Source organism: Dasypus novemcinctus, chromosome 1 (genome assembly GCF_030445035.2).
Source record: "Dasypus novemcinctus isolate mDasNov1 chromosome 1, mDasNov1.1.hap2, whole genome shotgun sequence".
NCBI classification, from domain to species: Eukaryota; Metazoa; Chordata; class Mammalia; order Cingulata; family Dasypodidae; genus Dasypus; species Dasypus novemcinctus.
Window position 1 is genome coordinate 53,154,165 of NC_080673.1, and position 24,717 is coordinate 53,178,881.

At 40.7% G+C, this 24,717-nt stretch overlaps 1 protein-coding gene across 1 annotated transcript in view; it reads left to right on the plus strand.

The window, feature by feature from the left end:
* The first annotated feature begins 2,307 nt into the window (after positions 1 to 2,307).
* Positions 2,308 to 24,717, plus strand: part of TBC1D9 (TBC1 domain family member 9) — a 124,375-nt gene continuing 101,965 nt past the window's right edge. Inside the window, exon 1 of the mRNA XM_004471937.5 lies at positions 2,308 to 3,309. Coding sequence (XP_004471994.1) covers positions 3,180 to 3,309 — 130 coding nt within the window. The 5' untranslated portion in view covers positions 2,308 to 3,179. The remainder of the gene's footprint in view (positions 3,310 to 24,717) is intronic.

Here is a 24,717-nt window from a genome sequence, read left to right on the forward strand (position 1 = left end):
GTGACCACTTCTATCCTTATCATCAGCACCAGGAATCTGTGTTTTCTTTTTGTTGCATCATCTTGTTGTGTCAGCTCTCCATGTATGCGGTACCATTCTTGGGTAGGCTGCACTTTCTTTTGCACTTGGGTCAAGGAGGTCCGGGGTTTGAACTGCGGACCTCCCATGTGGTAGGCGAATGCCCTATCCACTGGGCCAAGTCCGCTTCCCCCCTCTTTTTTTAAATTAAAAAAGCAACATTTTAATAAATGAGTAATTAGCAGTATAGGACTACCAAGCCACAATAAACTCCTTGTAACGTTTCTCTGCTTCTTTACAATGTCCTTTTACTACAGGTTATCATAATTCTTTATAATAATGGAAGCCTTAATTTCCAGAAGAGAACTTGCTCTAACTTGTCCAAGAAACTACAAAGTATAGCTAAGAATTTTTATTTTTTAACATTTATTTTATTTATTTCTCCCCCTCACCCCCCCATTGTCGGCTCTCCTGTGTCCATTCACTGTGTGTTCTTCTGTGTCCACTTACATTCTTGGTGGCACGGGGAATCTTTTTGTTGTGTCATCTTGCTGCATCAGCTCTCCATGTGTGCCACTCTTGGGTGGGCTGCGCTTTTTTCGTGCAGGGGAGCTTTCCTTGTAGGGTGCAGTCCTTGTGCATGAGGCTCCCCTACACGGGGGACACCCCTACATGGCATGGCACTCCTTGCCGGCAGCAGCACTGAGCATAGACCAGCTCACCACAAGGGCCAGGGGGCCCTGGGTTCAAACCCTGGACCTCCTATATGGTAGGCAGATGATCTGTCAGTTGAGTCACATCTGCTTCCCAGCTAAGAATTGTTTAAAAGTTTTCTTCTTTTTCCTTGTGTCCAGTCTTGTTCTTAAAGCAAGTTTTTGTTTTAGCATTAATTTTACATTGTAATCTTCACAAAGGCAGGGATTTTCGTATGTTTTGTTTACTCTTTTATTCACATGACCTAGGACATAAGAGGCAATCAATAATTATATATTGAATGAATTAATGAATCTATAAATCTTCTAAGTAAATAGCCTTCTGGCACCAACAGATAAATTATGCTAAGCTAAAGACACATTTCAGCCATAGCTTTGAGGAGTATGATAAGGATACTCCAAAAACCAATGCTAAGGTGCTTGGCACAGTTTTTAAAATAGCCAATTAGATAAAGTGAAAGAATATCTATGGAAGCACTTCCAAAATATTGAGTTATATAAACACATTATCAATACAATTTTTACATATCTATGATTTGTAATCTTATGGTTTATTGTTTTTTTATTCTCATATATATAGTAGGATTCTGTGATTGAGTGAACAATGCTGTGATGGGAGATGTCTTAGATATTTTAGAATCTTTGTTAAATAGGTAAACTTTCTGCAAATGCCTAGAAATCTAAAGTGTTTTCCTAAAAAGGCAGAAGATCAATCAGTGTGGTAACAGTAAAGAGAAATTTCCATTCCTTGTGAGTCCACTGGGTAGGAAACCAACAGGTACAGCAGGAACCTCATTAAAATGGCTGGTGATTCACTCACTCAGCCATTTGAATAAATTTAGCAATAAATGTGAGAGCTACAAGAGTATACATTTTAAAGTCCACATAAGAAAGTTTCATCTGAATGGTTTGCTCTCCCAGAAAGCAAGAAATCCCTAGGATTGCCCAACCTCCACGACAAAGCAGAGCTTGGCAAATTCCGTTCATCTGTGGAAGGAAGCCTCTTTTGTTTTCTGAGCCAACCCCAGAACTCCTGTAAGAAGTGGTGAAAAAGGATCATCAGATATGTAGGCAGGTAGGCGGTGATCACCTTGAGACTCTGCGACACACATGGAGAAAGTGAAACTGTCTAGGGATAAAGCTGGCCTGGTTTGCATGTCTCCGGTTCCATTGATTTCCTTCCATCCATCCATCCATCCATCCATCCATCCATCCATCCATCCATCCATCCTATTACATGTAGATAAATCGCTGAATTCTTTCATGCCCCGTCCTCAAGTTTCAAATGCCTGACATCTGAACAGCTGTGGTGTGAATTTGTTGGTCAGACTCTGGGCCGCCTCCAACTTCGCTCTTGCTCTTGCCCTACAGGTCAAAGAAAGAAGTGATGTAATGCACTTAGCCGGGTCACTTTAATTACGCTGGAATGGAGAGGGGGAGGGGTCACAGGCGGTGACAAGTTTAGCGCATGACTTGCTCTAGGGATGCAGGAAACAAAAACATCAACAACCATTGGCTGCATCCAATTCCGAACCCCCCGCCCCCCAATCTAGCTCCAGGTCTGGAACCTTGGAACACACATTTCCTGGGAAGAGGGGTGGCGCTATCACACGTAGCGTCAACCTTAAACACACACAGCGCCCACACACCCACACATACTGGCAGCGTTCTCCCTCCTGGGATGGGTGTGGGGCCAAGCGCTTGGCACACGGTCCCCGGAAGGTTCCCCCGAAGTCAGAAGCAGCAGCCCGGCTCGACTCGCAGAGGCCGTGGAGGACCCGCGTCCGCGGAAACTGGTGCCACCCGGGCTCGCTCCAAGTGAGTCGCGCTGTCGTCATTCATTCGCAGTGTCCGGAGCGTCCTTCCAGCTGGGAGCTGGGCTTTGCCGTGGGATCGAGGGGTCCAGACGCAGAGTCCTAACGTGCGGTGAGCTCGGGACCTCGCAGGACCTGGCAACCGAGACTGCCCGGGAGCTCTGGTCGGCAAGGCGGAATCAGCCGCGCCCCAGACCACCTTGGCTGTAACGGCGGGGCCGAACCGCTCAAGTCGCCCTGCCTGTCGCCGATTCGGATCCCGGGACCGAGCCACACCACTTCCTCCTCCCGCTTCCCTTCTTGCTCCTGCTCCGCCTGCCGCTGTCGGGCCGCAGCGCGGCTGAAGAACGGCGGGCGGCGGCCTGGGCGTCCGCGGCCGCGGGCTCGCGGGGGGCGGCGGCGCCCGGGGGAGGATGCTGCTCGCGGTGCCCGCGTCCTCGCGGTCTTTCCCGGCCGCCAGCTGGGGCTTTGCTGTGGCCCGAGCAGCGCGGGCCTCCCCCTGGTAGAGTCGCTTTCCGCCGCCGCACCTAGCGGGCGGGCGCGCGTGTGCCCGGGAGTGCGCGCCTGTGCGTGCCTGTGAGTGCAGGACCCGACCCGCGGCCCCTTTGTGCGTCCGCCCGCGGCGGCTGGGAACATGTGGGTGAACCCGGAGGAGGTGCTGCTGGCCAACGCGCTGTGGATCACCGAGAGGGCCAACCCCTATTTCATCCTGCAGCGGAGGAAGGGGCATGCGGGCGATGGAGGCGGCGGCGGCGGACTGGCGGGTAAGGACCATGGCAGGACCCAGCGGGCAGGGGGGCGCGGAGCGCTGCGGCGCCGCCTCCGGGCCTGGGCTGCTGGCACCCGAGACGCCGCCCGTCCGCCGGGGCTGGGCGACCCGCCCCTCCTTGGAGGGCGTCCGAAGCCTTGATTTTCAGACTGGAAAGAGGTGGTTCTTTCCTGACCCTGTCAGGGGATGATGGCGCCTTTCACGTACTGGGCGCTCAATAAGTGGGTGATGATGCGTGGGGGCAGGCGGGAGTAGTAGTTCTTCTGAATTGAATAAGGGACTCCCCTCTCCTTCTCTCTCCTCCCCCCCCCCCCCCCCCATCGCTTTATGTATGGGGAAAGGGGATGGAGGAGGATGGTTAATTTTCACTTCACCCTCTTTACAGGCTATAGCAGGAACTAGGATAAAATGCTCTTTTGTTTCCAGGGAAGCAATCTGTAAGGAACTGGTGTCATTTCCTATATTAGTTATGACCGAAGGGAATGAATAAGGAAGAAGGAATGCTTTTGTTACACTTCAATATAAAACAAAGCAAGTTATCTGGTTCTGGTTATCCAAACAATTGGCGCTGTAATTGAATTTTTAACTATTTAACTCCATTACTTCCCCTTCCCCCCTCACAAGGTATTATTAATGGTGAAACTGTTACTGAAGCCTTGTCATATCATTCAGGATTGTAAAATCAGACCCATGTCCTAAGTAGTGTGATATTAGAAAGGTCTGCCTTTATTAACCAAATAGCTTGTGTGGTGGATGGTCACAGATAATCTTGAACTCATACCATAGTAGAGAAATTGGACCTTCCCTTCTCCCTGTTAGATAGAATGTACAGAACTGGAATACTTTTTACAGTGAAAAAGTTAGCAGAAGAAATAGATGTTTAACCAGGAAAGAGGCTGTAGAAAACAGATGAACTTTGACTGCTTCCGTTTTCAGCATGTATCCAGGAGTTTACATGCTAGGGAAATGTTGCTTTCACATGTCTTCATATCAAATAAAACTTTTTAAGAGAGTATGTATTCAGCTGTGTGGTTGTAATTTTAAGCTAATTTTCTCAAGATTAGAATTCAAGTGTCACATGGTACAGCATATGCTAACATACATTTGGAAGATCTTGCTAGTGCATTAGATGGTTTGTAGGTAATCTTATCTTCCTGCACATTTTCTACCAAAAAAGAGAAAGGAAGCTACAGAGCTCCATATCTGTTCTGGAAATTCTGATGAGTGGCTTGGAATCAGAATTTTCTAGTTCATTTTGTAGATGTTGTCTATTTTTTTACATTAATAAGTAACTTGCATATCTAATTTTGGAATCAGTCCAGATTTTCCTTTAAGCCTAGAACAACGATGTAGAGTAGATAGTTTACTGTAATAACAAAGAAAGAACACTACCTGCCCTGAGCTAACCCACTACACCATGTAACTACTAAGTATTTCTTTTTCTGGGTCATTTGCAATAGGTTATGTGAAATTTGGGGATGCAGAACCTTTTTTTCTACAGAAGATTTTTATTGTGTTCCTGCTAACAGAGCTGTAATGGACTACAGTGCACTAAGAATTTTTTCTTTGATGGCTTATTTCAGATAGGTAAAATTATATATTTTTAATAGCGAAATCATTGCTTTTGCTCTTATTGCTGGAGTAATTGAAATTATTGTCATCAGTAAAACTATTTCTGCCAAAAAAGTCTGTTTTCAATCGACAAAGGAAGAATGTTCACTCTAATGGATTTATACCCAGACGAATGTAGCAGGAACAATTTCAGAAATCTTTGTACTAGGCACAGTGTATTCTCTTCTAATGTTCACTCATTTATTCATTTGTTAGCTCATTCATTAAACAAACATTAAGAAAATCATTTAACAAATAATTATTGACAACCTCCTGAGAGCCAATACCTTGAAACTCTCAGTCTAATGGAGGAAGGCAGATGTTGATGAAAATTATCACAAATTAATATAAAATTGCCACGCCAGGGCTTCTAGCAGAAAACAGAATCTGATCTGGTTCAAATGAAGGGACTTTAATGAGATGACTACGTAGAAAGATAGAATACCTGAACCGTCTTTCTGGTAATCATCAGAATGATGTTACTGGAGGCCATGGGTGCAGAGCCAAGGACGAGGGGCTGTGGCATGGAGAGAAGCATCCTTCCCTAGAAATGCAGACCACAGCAAAGAGGGATTGGGGAGGACATGTTCAGACCTCTTTCTTCTCATACTCTCCTGTCCTCTGCCATTATCTCCCATCAGTGGAAGCCAAAAGAAGCGAGCCTGACAGGGGGTTTTGGAGATTCAGTCCCTAGGGGTTGGCCTTCCAGGGCAGAAAAGGGTAGAGAATGGATCTGGGAGGTGGGGGTAAGCTGAGATGACCAACACAAGTACCAGGAGAGAAACTTGGTGCTGGTTAGCAACAGTTGAGAGTGGGGATAGAGGCAAAGAAAGTTTGCTGAGGAAATGACACTGGAGCTACCGAAGAAAAGAAGTCAGCCTGCGAGGAGAAGAGGCAAGAACAACACTTGTTGGGTATCAAGTGTTGGAAATTCCCCAGAAAATCTTAAGACCTCTGTATGATATGCATTGTCTGGACCAATGCACCAGTGTCCACTCAGCAAATGGATGACAGAGAAGTGGGAAACCTGCCCAGTATGACCTGCCTAGGATTGCTCAATGTATGCTCATTATGGTGCTTGGTAAGCTGTTAATACAGTACAGAAAGTTACTGAGGACACTTGCCATTTTTTTCTTTTTAAATTAAGCTATGTTATTTCCAGTTCCCAGCAATATATATATAGGTATTGTTGCACTGAAGTCTTCTGTTGTAGATGCATTTGATTTATTTATTTAACCTATCTTAAAAGATTTCATATACACAGAGAAAAGTACACAAAACAAAGATGCAAAGTGAAGTGATCTATCACAAAGTGAATGATTTGCAACTAAGAACCAGGTTTAAAAAAAAAAAAAAGAAATCACAAATGTCTCCTTTCTCTCTCCCAATCACTTCTTTCACCTCCCCAAAAAAGGTAAACACTATCCTGATCATTATTATTATTGTTATTATTATTATTTTGGCAAATCAGATCTTGCTTTTCTGTACTGTTTTCCAACAAAGAAAGTATCCATAAACCCAGTATTTTGGTTTTGCCTATATTTTGGGCACAAAATGAAATGGAATTATAAAGTAAGTTTTTGTTTGCATCTGGATTCTTTTTCTTAACATTATGTTTGTGATATTCATGAATGCTGTTACTTAGGCTACAGTTTGTTCCTTTCTGATTGCCAAATAGAAAACTATTATATGGTTATATCACAATTTATTTATCGACTATAATGTTGATGGCCCTTTAGAATCTGTTAGAGGCCATTATGGATAATAGGGCAATCAATACTCTTGTACATGTTTCGTAGTGCCTGTAGCAAACACTTCTATTGTATCTATACATACAGCAGAGAATTGCGAGCTCACAGGCAATGTGTGCCATCATCTTTACTACATAATACCAAACTGTTGTCCAAAGTAGTTGCAGTAATATACTTCACCAGCAGCATTTGAAAGTTTGGCTGGTTCCATATCCTTTGCCAACATGGTCTTTGTAATTTTAGCCATTCTGGTAGTTTTGTGGTAATATCACATTGTGGGGTTAATTTGCTTTTTCCTGACTTTTGATATTGAGCACCTTTTCATATGTTTATTGACCACTTGAAATATTTGTGACATGGTTGTTCAAGTTTCTTGCCCATTTTTCAACTGGGTTGTTTGTCTTTTTCTCACTGATTTTAAGAGTTCTTTAAATATTCTGGATATGAGCCGTTCCTTGGTCATATGTGTAGCAAAAATCTTCATTCTGCAGTTTGCCTTTTCTCTCTTTCAAGGAAGAATAGAAGTTCTTAATTTTAGTGTAGTCCAGATCCTTTATATGTTCCATTCCCTTTATGGTTTAATGTTTTATTTTATCCTGTTCAATAAGTCTTTTCTGACCCAGAGGTCATAAAGATATTCTATATTATCTTCTAGAAACTTTATAGTCTGCACATTTTTCCCCCATACGTATATGTACAATTCATTGGGAATTAATTTTTACACGTTGTGTGAGATAGGGGTCAAGTTTTATTATTCCTTTTTAAAATTTATGGCTATTCAGTTGCCTCAGCATGGTTTTTGGAAAGACTATTCTGTCTCCACTGCTTTGCAGTGCTTCTTCTATCATAAACCAAGCATACAAATATGTATGAATTTGTTTTGGGCTCTCTAGTCTCAAGTACCTTTTCTCTATAGTATATTCTTGCACTGATACCCCACTGTAGTTTTACAGTGTTTATATTCAGTAGATCTGGTCTTCTTATCTTGTTATTTTTCTTTAGGAGTTTCTTGGTAATTCTTTGACCTGTACATTTACTCAAAAAATTTTAAATCAGCTTTATAAGTTCCACCAAAACAAAACAATAGCAGCAACAAAAACAGTAAAACTTGGAATTTTGATTGAGATTGCATTTGAATTTATGTCTTTATAATATGAAGTCTTCTGGTCCATGAACATGGTATGTTACTCTGTTTATTTAGATCCTTAAACCTTTCTCTCTGTAAGGTGGCACAGTTTTCTGTGTAGAGTTCTTGTACATCTTTTGTTAAATTTATTCCTGGGTATTTTGTATTTTTTTCATTCTGTTTTATATTGTATCTTTTTGAATTTTTATTTTCTGATTCTTTTCTCCTGGTATAGTTGATTCTTGCTGTTCACTGTAGTTAGATTCTATGAAGTCACTGTGACCACAGAATTAGCAAATACTGAACCATTTCTTCTAGGGGAAATACAGGGTTCCAGTGAGCCTCTGGTCACATTTCCACCAGGTGTTCACAACATAACCGTGTTTTATGTGTATTTCTGTTTAAATACATCTTTTTTAATATGTATCTATGATTCATTAATATTGATCAGGCCAACAGCACTATAACTCATTCCTGAATGAAGCTTATCTGATATGTTTTCTCCATAAGGCACACACAGCACACACAGCCTTCTTGCTCTCAGGAACATTAGCATTTCAGCACTACCCTTGGGGGTCATTTTAAAAAGGGAAATCACCAACAGAAAGTAAAAAAAAAAAAAAAATTAAAAAGCATGATAATAAATATACCACAAAAAGGACATGTTTACAGTATGAGAGCTGAAACAAGCAGGCAGAGCATTACCTTGTTGGACCTCAACTGGGAATGTGCACACCGGGCAGCTCAATTCTTTTGCCGTTCTTGTGCATGTCCATGAATGGCTGGCCCCTGTGCAGTGCTGATGCGCGCAAGGAGTGCGGTGCCACACAGGGGTGTCCCCGGGTAGGGGAGCCCCACACTCAAGGAGTGCGCCCAGTAAGGAGAGCTGCCCAGCGGGAAAGAAAGTGCAGCCTGCCTAGGAATGGGGCCACACACACAGAGAGCTGACACAACAAGATGACACAACAAAAAGAGACACAGATTCCCGGTGCCGCTGATACAGATAGAAGCGGTCACAAAAGAACACACAGTGAATGGACACAGAGAGCAGACAACTGGAGTGGGGGAAGGGGAGAGAAATAAATAAAAAATAAATCTTTAAAAAAAGAAAAGTGGTGTAAATATTGACTGTGGGTTTACAAATAAATGTTAGTGAGTAGGCAAGTTTGCAAATGTGGAATCTTTGAATAGAGGATTGACATTATATAGAAATACAATTTTTAAAAATATGTATTCTGACTTCATATGTGGAACCTAGCTAACTTAAAAATTATAGTAGTTTATCTCTAGATTCTTTCATGTTTCTACATATACGATTATATCATCTGAAAATAGAGTTTTAATTCTTCTTTTCCAGTTTTTATGCCTCTTTTTCCCTTTTTGTACAAGTTAGTACTCATTTACAGTGTTGATTAGATGTGGTAATGGTACATGTCCTTATCACTTCCAATCTCAAAGGCAAAACTTCCATTTTTCCGTTCATTATTGTGATGATTTTTGTACATAATTTTTTTTTTCATTTTAAGGGCGTTCTTATTTCTAGTTTGCCAAGTGGTTTTAATGATGTATGGACAGTGACTTTTTTTTCAAATGCTTTTTTATGTCTTTTGGGGTGATTGTGTAATTTTTCTCTTTTATTCTGATAGTATAATTTATATTACTGATTTTCAATCAAACTTACCTATCTGAAATAATCCAACTTGCCTTTGATGTATTATTCTTTTTATATGTTTATTAATATCATTTGCTACTCTTTTATTTAGGATTTTTTCAACTTTATTCTTTAGTAGGACTAGCCTATAATTTTTCATTAACAAAAAAGTTTGATTTTGTCAAATTTTGATATCAAGGCCTTAACAAAATAAATTGGAGAGTGCTTGCTCTTTGTTCTATTTTCTGGAAGAGTTTGTGTGACACCAGTATTATTTCATCCTTAGTTGTTTGATAAAATTCATTGATGAGGCTTTCTGACCCTGAATTTTTCTTTGTGAGAATATTTTAAATTACGGATTCAATTTCTTGACTGATATAGCACTATTGAGATAGTTTTAAAATTTTCTTTTACTTTCAGTTATAGTAAGTTGTTTATTTCTAGGATTTATTTTTTTCATCTAGGTTTTCAAATATATTGGCATAAATTTGTTTGTAATATTCTCATATTTTAAATGTCTGTAGGATGTGCAATAGTAGTCTCTCTTTTATTCCTTGCTTTCTAGCATTGATTATTTATAGGTTTTCTTTCCTAATTGGTCTTTCCAGGATTTATTAATTTTATTAGTCATTTAAAAAATAATCAACTTTTGGACCTGTTGACCTTTTTGTTGCATATAGTTGTTTTCTATTTCATTAATTTCTGCTCTTATCTTTATCATGTCTTTTTATTTTCTTTGGGTATAAAATTGCTTTATTTTTCTAGCTTCTTGAAAGTGATGCTTAGTATGTTGATCTTCAGCCTTATTTTCAAATAAATGTATTTAAGATTATAAATGTTCCTATAAATAGGGCTGTAGCTGGATTGCACAGCTAATCTTGACATATGGTATTTTGATGATTATTTCATTTGAATTATTTGCTATTTTCCATTATAATCTTTGTCTTTGACCTGGCAGTATTTAGATGTGTAGTTCTTAATTTTCAGACATTTTGGTATTTATTTTACACAGTCAGAAACCATATTTTGTATGATGTCAATGCTTTGAAGTTTAGGAAGACTTGCTTTATTCTATGCTGATTGTCAATTTTATTGTGCTTGAGAAAATATATATCTTGCACTTGCTGGATAAATGCTCTATTTATATTCATTTAGTCAAGTTTGCTACTTAGGTTGTTCAAATCTCCTATACCTTAACTGAGCTTTAAAAAATCTAATTCTGTCAGTTACTGAGAGAGAAATTCTTCTACCATAATTGTGGTGTTGACTGTTTCTCCTTGTGGTTCTTTCAATTTTTGTTTTCTATGTTTTGAGGCCATATTATTAGATGTCTGTACATTTATAATTAAAATATATTCCTGGTAAATTGAAAATTTCTCTTTATGAAATGCTCCTCTATATCTCCAGAACTCCTCTTTGCTTTCAAGCCTACTTTATCTCATATTTATATAGTTAAAACTGATTTATTTCATTAGTGTTTGCATGGTAAATCTTTTTAATGCTTATACTTTCAATCTTTCTTATCCTTGTATGTTAGCTACATCTGTTACCGGATTTTATTTAGGTTCTTGGCTATGCTGCAGAAATGAATTTCAAGAGCATGCCAGGTGAGTTAGGTCAGTAATTTATTCAGGTAGGGAGGGAAGAGAATTGGGAGAAAATAACAGACCAGGGGTCCCAGGTAGAGAGGAAGGAGTTGAAAGGTGATAAAGTGGGCTGATTTACAGGCTACAATTCCCCATTATAGGGTATAAATCCCCAGGTTTATTTGTGTGGCCACATGGCAGAGGAAAAATTGTGAGAGTGGTGCACAGAGGGTAGGAACCAGGTCCTACCCTGCAAGAGAGCAGGGCGAGAGAGTGCTCAGGCCTCACAGTCTGCTTTATAAACTATTAATCATTCCACCCCTTTGCTAATGGCAGGGGAGGGGTTGTAGCTGTTTGCTGTTTTGATTGATTACCCCCATCAATCTCCCAGGAAGGCCCAATGATAAAGTCCTTGGTGGAATATCTGGGGTTACTCCAGATATTCTGCTTTTGGAGAAAATCTTCTTCTGTGTGGCAGAATCTTGGGGGAGGGTCTTCCAGCATCCATCTCGCATTGCTGATGTCCACATGGACTTCTTGCCAGGTTCCAGATCCATCTACTGATTTCTTATCTTACGAGCCTGCTTCATATCTTTTATAAATGACAGATAGTTGATTTTTTTCCCTTAAATGAGCCTGAAAATCTTTATTATTTGGTTTATTTAGTCAATGTACATGTAATTTAGGTTGGAATCTAGTCTCTTATTAAGTGCTTTCTATTTTCTGTTTGTTTGTTTTCTTTTGAGAAGTAAACTCTCACGTTTAATTATTGCTCCTTTGCAGGTATCGTGGCTTTTTTCTCCAGCTGCTTGTAAGGTTTTCTCTTTGATTTTTGTGTTCTTCGGTTTTACTGTGGTTCTGCTCTTTGTGTATTTTTAAAAACCCTGCTTGGGATGGTAGGTCTTCTTTTATCTGTCTTTCATGGTTTTTATAAACTCTTAGCCATTGTTGCTTCAAATTTTGCTCTCCCTCTATTCTATCCATATCACTTTCTGGAGCCCATGTATGTTAGACCATCTCACTGTGTCTTTTATTTCTGTTACCCTCCTCTTTTTATTAATTTTATTTTTTTAGTCACTTGCTTTCATTCTGGTTATTTAACATATTGATAAGCCCATCCATTCTTAAATATTTTTTCAATTCTAAAATTTCATCTGATTCATTTTTATAATGAATTTCCAGTTACCTTTCAAATTCTCAGTACTTTTTTTTTTAGGAGGCACTGGGTATTGAACCTGGGACCTCATAAATGGGAAGCAGGTACTCAACCAACTGAGCTACATAGGCGCCCCAATCTCAGTCCTTTAAAAAAAAATTTTTTTTGAGCTTGGCAATCATAGCTCTTTCAAAGTCTCTGTTTATACCAATATCTTGAGCCCATATGGGATTGTCACTATTGTCTTTTATCTCTGCTAGTTTTTCTTCACGTTATTATGTTATTCTTCATGTCTGGTTACTTTTGATTATGTACTGGACATTGGGTTTCTGCTTTGTAGAAGTAATCTGAAAAAGAAGATGCTGATCTTTTCAATCAGTGATTTTTTTACTGCCAGTTGCAAACCCAAGTCACTGTAATTTCAGGTACTGATATATTTAAAAACTGAGATCTAACTGAGGTAGTTTTGCCTACAAAAGAACTATACTTATGATTAGGTTGAGCCCTCCAATGTTCCAACTCAAACGAAGGGGAGGCATCATAAGCTTGCCTACCTGCTGGGTGGCATGGACTCCTATCTTTGTCAGTCCAGTCCATCGTTCTTTTAAAAGACACCCACATGGCTGATGGATGTAATTCTCCAGCTTGCAGTTGTAGGCACTCTCAGTTCTCTGGTGTGGTAGTTGACCATCTTTACCTCCCTATTAACTGATCTGGGTAAATCCAATAGACAAGAGAGTAGGGTTTGCAGCTCCGCTGAGGCTCAGGGCCCAGCTGGCACATGGCCAGTCCAGAGATTCAAGTCTCCTGGGCATACACCAACCCCAGCACCAACCATATGATCAGTAAAAGTGACAGAGGAGGCATGTTTAGAAAGGTCACATCTGAGTCCAACTCCATCACACTCAGGAGCACAAATTCCAAAGTAGGTCCCACTGACAAGACACTGAACTCCAGAGCCATCTGCCATGACCATAGAACCTGTGTGTCTCCGTAGCCCGCAGAAGCACTAGTACCTGGGATTGTATCTACTTTGCTGCCTCTGGGATCCTTCTGAGATGTGCATAAGCGTGACCCCTCTGATGACCTCTCAGTTTAGAGGTAGAGTGGACATCACCATCCCAGGACCCACAGAGCAGAGGAATAAAATATGGATTAGAGTGGACTTACTGGTATTCTACTATAGAAATATTGTGACTCTAGCAATGGAAGAAATTGTCATTGATGTGGAGACAGTGGCCACGGTAGTTGCTGAGGGCAGGGAGAGGGAAGAAGAGATATGATGTGGGGTCGTTTTCTGGACTTGGAGTTGTCCTAAATGATAACTCAGGGTCAGATGCTGGACATTATATATCCTGCCATAACCCACTGAATGGCCTGGGGAAGAGTGTAAACTACAATGTGAACTATAACCTATTGTTGCAGCAGTGCTCCAAAATGTATTCACCAAATGCAATGAATGTGCCACCATGATGAAAAAGGTTGATGTGGGAAGAGTGGGGGTGGGTGGAGGGGTGGGGTATATGGAAACCTCTTATATTTTTTAAAGTAACATTTTTTGTGATCTATGTATCTTTTTTTAAAAAGACAATTAAAAATAAATAAATAAAAATATGGCTTCTAAAAAAAAAAAAAGACAGATACTCCCCCAGAATAAATGTTGTCCCAAATATAGGCCAGGCTTTCCGAGCCTCTCTCTCCTTCAGGTGAAGTAATTTGTCTCCTTTTAATTCTCTGATGTTTTAAAGTATATTTTTTCCTGGTTGTATAGTTGACTGTAGTAAGTGATGTTGATACAAATTACCTCATTTGTCATTATAAATTAGATGCCATTATTATCCCCATTTTATAGAAATGACAACTCTGGCTTTATGGAGACCATCACAACTGGGGAAGCTCTTCATTTGTTAACCAAATGATCCGAGTTCCCAAGAATAAGAGGGGAATAACAAAGCAATACTCTTGAAGTCTTGACTAGTTAATAGGTGCCTGGTGTTTGTTTTTAGGGTAAATAAGGCAAATACTTTCATCTTGCTCATTTGTAAGTATTACCAAAGTCGCTACTAGTTGCACTGAGCAGTAAAATGTTTTTCCTTGATTTATGTGTATATAAATAAGTTAAAATTTGTTATTTTTTAATCTAACTTACTGTCATAACTAATGACTTATGTGAGTGTTGGGTTGAGGGGTAATCTGTTAGCAGCTGCGAGCAAGAAGAGCATGAACAGACAAAAGCAAATTTTACTTGCTTGTTCTGTGAATCCCTCCTTGTCTGCTTATTCTTATCAACCTCAGGAGAGTTTTGTCCACAGAATTATTTCGTCCATTGTTCCAATTTGTCTTGAGACTTTATCTTATTCTAAAAAGTAAGAACAAATGCACAGAATTTGTCCTGAATTTGAGATGGCTTTTGGAGTCTTCTGGGTGTTGTGAATTGGTCTTAAAATCTAAGCAAGAAAAAACTTCCTTCAAGAAGTTGGAAGGGTTGAGGCAGACATCTTGTTCTAAGGACACTGTATATACTTCACTTTGTTGTCACTGTGCTTAGAGAGGACCCAATTTATTTTCATTTTTTTCATTTTTTATTTTTTACTCCCCTGAGTTGGTTCCCTCATCTGTTTACTTGTTGTTTTTGGTCATTGTTTGCACTCATTGTTTATGTTCATTGTCTGCTCGTTGTCTGTCATCTGTTGTTTTTTTTTAAAGATTTATTTATTTATTTCTCTCCCCTTCCCCGCCGCCCCCCCCCACAGTTGTCTGTTCTCTGTCTATTTGCTGCGTCGTCTTCTTTGTCTGCTTCTGTTGTTGTCAGCGGCACGGGAATCTGTGTTTCTTTTTGTTGCGTCATCTTGCTGTGTCAGCTCTCCGTTTTTGCAGCTCCATTCCTGGGCAGGTTGCACTTTCTTTCGTGCTGGGCAGCTCTCCTTACGGGGCGCACTCCTTGCGCGTGGGGCTCCCCTACACCGGGGACACCCCTGCGTGGCAGGGCACTCCTTGCGCACATCAACGCTGCGCATGGGCCAGCTCCACGTGGGTCAAGGAGGCCCAGGGTTTGAACCGCGGGCCTCCCATGTGATAGGCGGACGCCCTAACCACTGGGTCAAGTCCGTTTCCCTGTCATCTGTTTTTTTGTTGCTGGTTTGTTTGTTTTTTTCCCTTAGGAGGCAGTGGGAACTGAACCCAGGACCTCCCATGTGTGAGGAGCCACATCCGCACCCTGCTTATTTCAGTTTTTTGCTCATTTTGTCTTCCTCGTTTTTGTTTTTGTTTTTGCTCATTGTCTTCTTAAGAGGCACCAGGAACCGAATGTGGGCCCTCCCATGTTGCAGGCAGGCATTCAACTACTTGAGCCACATCCACTCCCAGGACCCAATTTATGAAGTTATGAAAATACAAGAGGCTATTTTGTTATGTTGTACAAACCAGGAATTTGTAGTTGGGAAGTAGGCATCTTATAATGCTAACAAATACCACCTTGACTTCTGGGTCCTGGAATTCAAAACCCATGCATGCCTTATGGTGTGCAGTGGAGTGCTGGGAATGACAAAGGCAAAGTTGGGAAACCACGGAGGGTTGCTCTTTGAACACATGTCTTTTCTGCCTTCCTGAGTCAGTCCTATAGTAAGCAGACAAGTGGATTCAAAGCCCAGTCCCTGCCTCTTACCAGAGATGTGATTTGCGAAGTTTGTCATCCTTTCAGAGCTTGGCTTCCTTATCCAAACTGGCTTAATAACAGTTTAGGGGAAGCAGACGTGACTTAACTGATAGAGTGTCCATCTACCATATGGAGGGTCTAGGGTTCCATCCCCAGGGCCTCCTGACCTGTGTAGTAAGCTGGCCCATGTGCAGTGCTGCTGCACGCAAGGAGTGCCGTGCCACAGGGGCGCCCCTGCATAGGAGTGCCCCACGTGCAAGGAATGCGCCCCTTAAGGAGAGCTGCCCCACGTGATAAAAGCACAGCTTGTCCAGGAGTGGCACCGCACTCATGGAGAGCTGACATAGCAAGATGACCCAACAAAAAAGAGACGCAGTTTTCCAGTGCCACTGAGAACGCAAGTGAACGCAGAAAAAAACACACAGCAAATGGACACAGAGAGCAGACAATGAAGGGGAAGGGGAGAGAAATAAAAACAAAACAAAACAAAAAACAATTTAGTGCCCATTGTGAGGTTTCTATAATTTGTTATATAAAATGCAGAAAGAAACATACTGGATGATGGATGATGGCCCTGTCATTGTTCTCTCTTTCTAGATGATCTTGCATAGGTTTTGGTAGGCAATGGGCTTTAAGTAATTCACACCAATATGTGGGTAAGAATTATAGTTTGCAGGGATATTACATTTTTAAAAGCATTTTTTGAAACAAATGAACATTTGACTGTCTGATATTTAGACAGATTATCCAAGTTATGAGTCAAATATTTGGGATTTTTTTTGAGAAGGTAATTTTTGTTCGGCAAGCTTAAATTGTTCTCGCATAGCCTTGCCCCTTTCCTTCCTTCCTTCCTGGATATGCACATTTTTAAAACTCTGCCTATGCAGGCACACAGACATCCCTCTCTTCTCACTCTCACTCTCTTGTTCTCTCCCTCCACAATGGCTCTCTTTGGCAGGGGACTGGGATAGGAGGCCTCCTTTTCTCTTTGAATGTAAGGTTAAATTTTCAATGAGGAATTTGTAGTTTGGAAACATCTTCTAGTTGTTAAGCCCAGGAGCTATGTAGAAGTCATGAACCCACTTTCTCCTTTTCTTTGCTTTCCTTTCCTGTTAGGTGTGTGCAGCAGAGCTCAGAGGTTAGGCCAGTCATTTTTCAATGTGCTCTTTAATTGCCACTGGCTTCTAGTTTGCTTCAAATGCTATTTTTACAGTTTTGCTGTGAGGTTATTTACACATCACTTGGGGAGCATTCATTTGCTCAGCTTCCTAACTGTGGGAGCCATTCAGAAGATGATTAAGGTTCTCCTGACTCTCCTGGAAATCTGGTTTGGAAACTTCTGCTTTCTCTTTGGGTCCATGGAGCACAAAGCTAGTTGAACAGCCCATGAGGTGAGCACTGTGCAAGGCACACCTGTAACTGAACTCCTCCCTTTTCAGTTCCATTTTTCTGAGTCTTGCTTGCTGGTACAGAAAAAGTTAAGTAGAACATTAAGTATTTGATCTCTGTTCACACTTTAAACGAAAAGAGGAAACTCTTTGTTTATCTAATTTAGTTTGTTTTAGATTACTTGTCCTTAATTTCTCCTTCATTAGGAGAGCTTTCAATTTTAGGAGAATAAATGAATTTTTAAAATCTTTGTGTTAACCTTGTAACTAAGATAGTTTCTAGTAAAAATAAGCAGGACTAACCAGATTACAATTGATTCAGTTGCTCTTTGGTGCCACTGGCATTTTATAACGTTTACGTATCTATTACTGTGATGAATAATGAAATATGCTTTATTTCTAAAAATCATCTTTATAATGGGTTTTCAAATCTGTGTGCTCTGAAGCTGAATTTCAAAATGCAAATTAAATACAATATAATTTGTCGTGATTATATTATATTAATGCTCAATTGCATATTTTTATTAATTTTTCAGTTAGCAGAGAAGTATAAAGGCAAAGGAACTGTCATTTGTTGAAGTCCTTCTGGGACACAGGCATTCTGCTGAAAACTTCTCATACCTTTGCTTATTTGGTTTCCATAACAACCCTGTAGATTAAATATGGCACTGTCAGAAGTGAGGAAACTGAGTACTTGGAGAACTTAATTGTCTTACTTCAGGGGAACCTGCCAGTAACAGGCAGAGCTGAGATTTGTCCTCAGGGTTGACTGAATTTGGAAAGAGAAAAGGGCTCAAAATGAGAAAAAGAAGACTATCTTAGAATGTATTCTTTGGAAAGCTAAAGCAAGGTGAGGCAAGTGAGTCACAGTCTTAGAACTGCATTCTTGCATTCAGTTTTTTCTGTTACTTGCCGGAAATGCTCCTTAGTCTGAAAAGCTCTTTACATTTCAATAGTAAAAAATCAATTTTTAAAATCTTTGTTTTAACTTAGGAACCAAGGTCAGCCTCTAATAAAAATAAGCAAGACTAAGCAGATTTACATTTGAACTCTTTAATTAAAGCATTACTTAAAATGAAAAGTTAAAGCATTAATTTTCAGAACTATATTGTTGTTATTGTAGCAAGTTTATTATAAATTATAATTATTCTTATGCCATTTCCAGGTAAATCTGGCTCCCAACCAGTTAAAATGTTCTATTATATATACATTGTTAAAATAATATCAACTGTCATCAATGAAAATATTAGTGCATCTCTCTCTCTCACCCTGATATCCAGCTACGGGAATTTTTTTTTTTTTAAGATTTATTTTATTTATTTCTCTCTCCTTCCCCCCCATTGTCTGCACTCTGTGTCCATTTGCTGTGTGCTCTTCTGTGTCTGCTTATATTATCAGGTGGCACTGGGAAACTGCGTCTCTTTTTGTGGCATCATCTTGCTGTGTCAGCTCTCCATGTGTGTGGTGCCACTCCTGGGCAGGCTGCTCTTTTGTCACCCAGGGCGGCTCTCCTTGCAGGGCATGTTCCTTGCACATGGAGTTCCTCTACGCGAGGGACACCCCAGCATGGCAGGGCACTCCTTGCACGTATCAGCACAGCACATGGGCCAGCTGCACACGGGTCAGGGGGCCCGGGGTAAAGAACCATGGATCCTCCCTATGGTAGGCAGACACTATCGGTTGAGCCACGTCCGCTTCCCTATGGGATTGTTTTTCTGGGGAAGATTGTGGGTGTGTGTGTGTGAGGGGCAAAGAGAGGGAAAGAGAGAAAGAAGAAGGAGAAAGGGGAGGAGGGAGAGAACAAGGCATGGAGTCCTCAAATGAAGGGTCCTTGATGCAGTCTAAGGACTGATGTGCCTGGCTGGTGCCTGCCCTCCCAGGAGCTCCTCCCTAGGACACTGTGATATAGAACGTAGGGTCTGACAGGTACCTGCCCTGTTGATTCTTCTCTCCCACAGATGAATGGAGAGAGAAGTAGGGCCCAAACAGGAGGAGTGAGTTAGCATTTCCTTTTTGTATTTTGAAATTCCATTATTAGGCTAATTATTGTACAGTTCTGGTTGGAGAGCATGGCTCATCGTTACAGACGTCTACTCTGCTTCACGTAGAACCCCTGTCAGGCTGCTGATCCTCAGGAGGAGCTCTGCAAACCTCATTTTCTTCCTGTTCTCTGATTTGCAACAGAACTACCTTTTTTTCCTCAAACATAGTCCTGCTTGAGTGTAACCTCTGCTCTTTAGGAAAAGGGGGGTAAGTATCCCCAGACTGCGGCCTATTTACCTGCTCCCATCTGTTTAGTTGAGCCCACTGCCCCTTCCTTTCTCTCTCCCTGGTAAAATCCTCTTTTCTCCTCTTTTGACAATCCCCCTACATCGTGGCAGATTCAACTGAGATTTCCCAAGACTTCATGTAGTTTTGTTTTTGTCAAAGATTCATAAATTTGTGGGTCATTCTTTTCAGAAACCATTCTAATCTTGTGGTGGTTGCTGTCTTAAGGAAGTCTCTGGAATGGAAGGAGACCAGCAATGTCATCCCCTGAATGAGTGGCCATGGTTAACTTCTTTGAGACTGTTCCTCATCAGAAAGTGGGGATGGCTCCCTCCTTCCCATGTCACATGCTAACTGGGAACGTCAAATGAGTACCCGAAGTGCTTTGAAAGCTAAAAGCATTAGACTGATTTAATATGAAATTATGATCCTGTGCTCCCAAATGTAGTCTCCTATTGTCAAAGTACCCTCCATCTACTCAGCAAAATTAGGAGCAATGGCAGTGGCAATATAAAAAATGTATTGAACAGGGAAGCAGATGTAGCTCCATGGTTGAGCACCTGCTTCACATGTACGAGATCTGGGATTCAATTCCTGGTACCTCCTTGAAAAAAAAAAAATCTATTGACCAGCCATCATGTAGTACTATAACAGAACTATACGGAGTAAGAAGAACATGAAAAATTAAAAAGCATCACCCACCAGGAAGAGTTATTCATTAAAAAGAAAGAAAGGAAGGAAGGAAAAGCAGAAGGAAGGGAGGAAAGGAGGCAGGGAAACAGAAAAGCGTTTGGTAATTGAGATGGTTTAAGTTGTTACAACATTCGTCTTTTGAAACACACTATTCCTTAATTCTTTGGAACAAAAGCATAATATATTATTTTACATCACACACAGAGTTAAACAGAATATGTAGGTAGTTCCATGTACCTTTAGCATGTGCTATGGTAAGATTTCATTTAGGGGCAATCAAAGTAGGACATGGAGAGAACGCCAGCTTGGCTGTTCTTGGGAGGCCATTTGTCCGTGCACCCAGGCACAGGCTGGAAAACAGTGGCTTACTGGAAACAAGTATGCAAACACATGGAATAAGAATGTAATGCTGTTTGGCTTACCATTGTAGGATTGTTTGCTGGAATTAGCAGAAAGAATGAAAGTCGTCATCAAGCAGCATCAAATTTATAGTTTCCTAAGATGTCTGAAGGATCTAGAAAACATCTCTCAAAAAGATATTTCCTCTGGAAAGGCTTATTTTTATTTTATTTTTTTTTCTGGTCCAGTCTGGTCCTGACACCAGCTAAATAAAAGAGGGATTAGTACCTGGATATTTAATAACTCCTGGAATTTATAAATCATATAATTACTTTTAAAGAAAGGTGGGGAGGGAGGGAATGGAGAAGAGAAGGGCTTTTGCCTATATTGTGAAGGTCAGTTTTTAAAAACGATGAGACTTTAGAAATGTATTCTTTATTGCGTAACAAAATCTCTTTCTCTAGTATTTTGAAACATGTGTCCTCTTCCCGGTCTGTCTTTTGTTTTTCCTCCTTTGATAGAGATATAGTTTATGGTTATAGATATATATTTATCTGCTGTGAACAATGGATGCAGGGTTTTGCTTTGTTTTTCTTTTTAAGAACGCAAGGTGATAAATGGAAACTGACAATCATCTCCAATGTCAGGGAGGCAAGAGGGAGTGAGGGAACGGGGGAAATTGGAGAGTACCTGCCCTATCAAAATAGTCAGAGGCTGTAGTTTAAACCGCCAATTGCATTGTCTGGTGTCACCATGATTCATATTATTATAAATTACAAATTTATGCTATCAATTAGATTGTATCAATAGAGTGTTCATCCACTGATGTTTACTCAGCATCTTTGAAAATCCAAAGTGTTACTAAATCAAATATACTTTCCACAGAAAACCTGGTCTCCCTAAACTGGGGAAGCGATTCCGGGGCTTGATGGAGTGTTGTGTACCATGGTATCAATAAGCTTTGAAGGACTGGAGTTCTGTATTGAAACTGGTTTTAACCTAGAATGGGGTGGCCGATGTTATCTGACCGAGACCAGATTTCACTGCAGTTAATTTAATAAGGACATAATGAGATGCTGTGAGAACTGTGTGGTGTTTTATTCAGGACCCGGAGACCGTGGGGGAGTAAAGAGTAGCCGTGTCCTCATTTGGAAAGGCATTCTGATTTCCCCGAAGTCCTCCTGTTGTTATTTTTGAGACCTCTTCCATTAGTGTCCAACTATTAGGACAAACTGTGTTTACAGATGTAAGTACATTTGCAGTTGTGCAAAAATGACTGGTAGTGATTGGTTTTTTCCCCAAACAAGACCTATGCCAGGTCTCTGAAAAGGATGAGAAATGTTCATGGAGACTTGCTATCCTGGAGTCAGCTGGAGAAGATTTAGGTAAACCCTGTGTCCTTAAATCCCATTTCCCTTTAATATCTTAGAACTCATTATGTATTATATATTATTCATGAACTTATCAGGACCCTTTTGAGTTTATATTTTCAGCCAGTGCCACCTCTAGTGTTGTAGAAGTCGAGAGAGGTTCAATTATTTGCGTATAGAAAGGCCAGGACTTGGGAATGATTTTGAAAAGGAAAAAATGATTTATTGACAGCCGGCCGGACTCAGAAGCTTTCTGTTTCAAACCCAAGCTGAACAAGATTTTTGAGTTCCTTTTATACAGAGGAAGGGCCAAATGGTTCTTTGTTTCAGTGCTCAATAGGCTTGAATTAGCATATATTTTCCACATCCTAGGTAAGCTTTTAGCATGGCCTTCATACATTCTAGGTAAGCTTTTAGCACATTTGGTTTGCATTTTCCCTGCATATTCAAAGTTTATAGAGTTTGCATTGATAAACTGTTTCTGCAGGACTGGAGCCATTGCTATGGTCACCAAGGTTGGGGGGGGGGGCTGCAGCCTCTCACTGTCCCACACCCACAGGTCAGGACACATACAGCTTAGGTTATCTCCGAAGAGACAAACAGCCTCCCACCCATAGCTCACATCACTAGGAAGAGAGTCTAGTGTTTAAGATCATGGGCTTGTGGTTAAGAGCATGACTTTGGAGCCAGCTCCCTAAGCAGGCCCTACATAGGGCTTTGTGCATTTAGAAAATGTGTCCCTTCTCAGCTGTGCCATTGGGAAGACAGAGCCCCCACAAAGAGCTCAGGCTGGATTTCAGGACCACCCATCCTCTCATCCAGGTACCCATAGGCAGTGCACAAACTACTCAGAAATGGAGTAATCCTGTACTGAGCGTGAAAACCACCACTTACTTCCAAGTTGGGTAACGTGGGGCAAATTGAGCCTCCGTGCCTTAATCTCCTCATCTATAAAATGAGCATGTAAGTAGTGCCTAGGTACTGGGGCTGTTTACATTTTCACAGGTAACATGTTTATAGTAGCACTTGGAACCTACTGAGAGCCCAGTAAGTCATGGCACTTGGCTCCCTTTCTATTTGATGATGATTTCCCTTATCTGAAAAAAGTGGAAGCTTGAAGTAGTTAATGCTTTTTACTGAATTCAGCCTTAAGGTCCAATGTAGCAGTCAAGGAACTTTTCCACTTCATGGTATAGTGAGAAGAGCAGAGGATTTGGAGTAAGAAGGCCCACCTTTAAGTCTCAACCCTACCAGTTTCCTATAGGTATAAGGTGAAAAAATAATAATACCTGTTCCTGAGGATTTTCATGAAGAACAACCAAGAAATGACTGAATGCATTGAGGTTGTCTGCAGATCCACTCTTTGTGGCATGGAGACGCATAGGATTTTAGAGCCACAAGACAGGCAGCAGCTAGCAAACCATTCTCCCCTTTCATGAATCAGTAATTTGAGTGGTTCCAGAAACCTTAAAAAAAAGTTTTTAACATGGGTAGTCAGGAAAAATGTCTGCATTTTAACAATGAGACGTCTAATAAAAATTAGTGACTCCTAATAATAATACATCACACCAGTTGAGTGCTTACTGAGAGTCCAGGCACCATCATGAGGCCTGCACTTTCTCTCTCATTCTACCCCATTAAGTAGCATTTACCTTTATGCCCCATTTTGCCTGGAGGAGGCTGAGCCTAGGGTCACTCAGCTCGTAAACCCAGGCAGTCTGCCTCAAGTCCACCTGCAGCCTACATCCCTCTTCCCTTGTTTTTCTGGGGCCTGAAAGCCTGTTTAAGTAGCCTCGTGGTCTGAATAAGAGTGGCTGACAATCTTTGGGTGAAGGGTAGGTATCATTTAACTGGTATCATTTAACTTGAGTCCATTGAGGACAAGCGAGTACTTGTCTGATTATTTGTTTAGAATAAGGGAACAAAGCATATTCAGGGTGGATGGTGGTGGCTCCAGAAGCAAGGTCTGTCTGCAGGGCTCTGCAGTTAGGTGGAGAGTACCTGTTATTCACGTTTGCTGCCTGCGCCTAAACTTGCATCAAAGGAAATAGAATTTCACATTTTCTACAATGGCTCCCTTAAAATGATTGAAAGCTTTGGCAGAACTATAACTTTTTCTACCATTTAAGGTAAAAGAAATTCATTCTCATAACTCAGAAACTGCTTGAATTTGAGAGAGAATTTTCACCTTTTTTGAATCATAGCCAACATTCCTGATGTTGAGCATGGTATTAGAAGAATGTGCCTGAAGTATGTGGCCAATGACCTTTGTAATCACTGTACACATTGCTTTTGGAAGCAAAGTGTTTATTACATTTCATTCTCTATTAACTTTAGAGGAAATCAACTTATTTTAGCTTTAAATTGGCTAAATATTAGAATGGCTGCCTAGACTGTACCTGCAAATGTTTCACAAATAAATGCATGTGGAAACTCTACCATATTTTTCTGGTAACCTATGGTTTTTAACTATATCACCTGTGGAGATTTTAATTATAAAAGGGTAATACTGTCTGTGCCATCACAGAGAGATATTAGAAATATGAAAGAGAGGACAGCTGACTTTTGGATGGGCTCTAGTTCTGCTGTCTCCCTTTTTTACTCTCTGGCCAATTCATCACTCATTCATTTATTCATTCACTCCCTTGCTTACTCTCTGATTCACCCAATCAGACAGATTTTAGGTACCTACCACATGTTAGGCGCTGAGGATGCGAAGATGAATGACATCATCCTTACGCTTTAGAAAGTCAGTTCAGCAAGAAACTGCACAGATGTGGATAACACTCAAATTAGTTTCTCCGTTTTG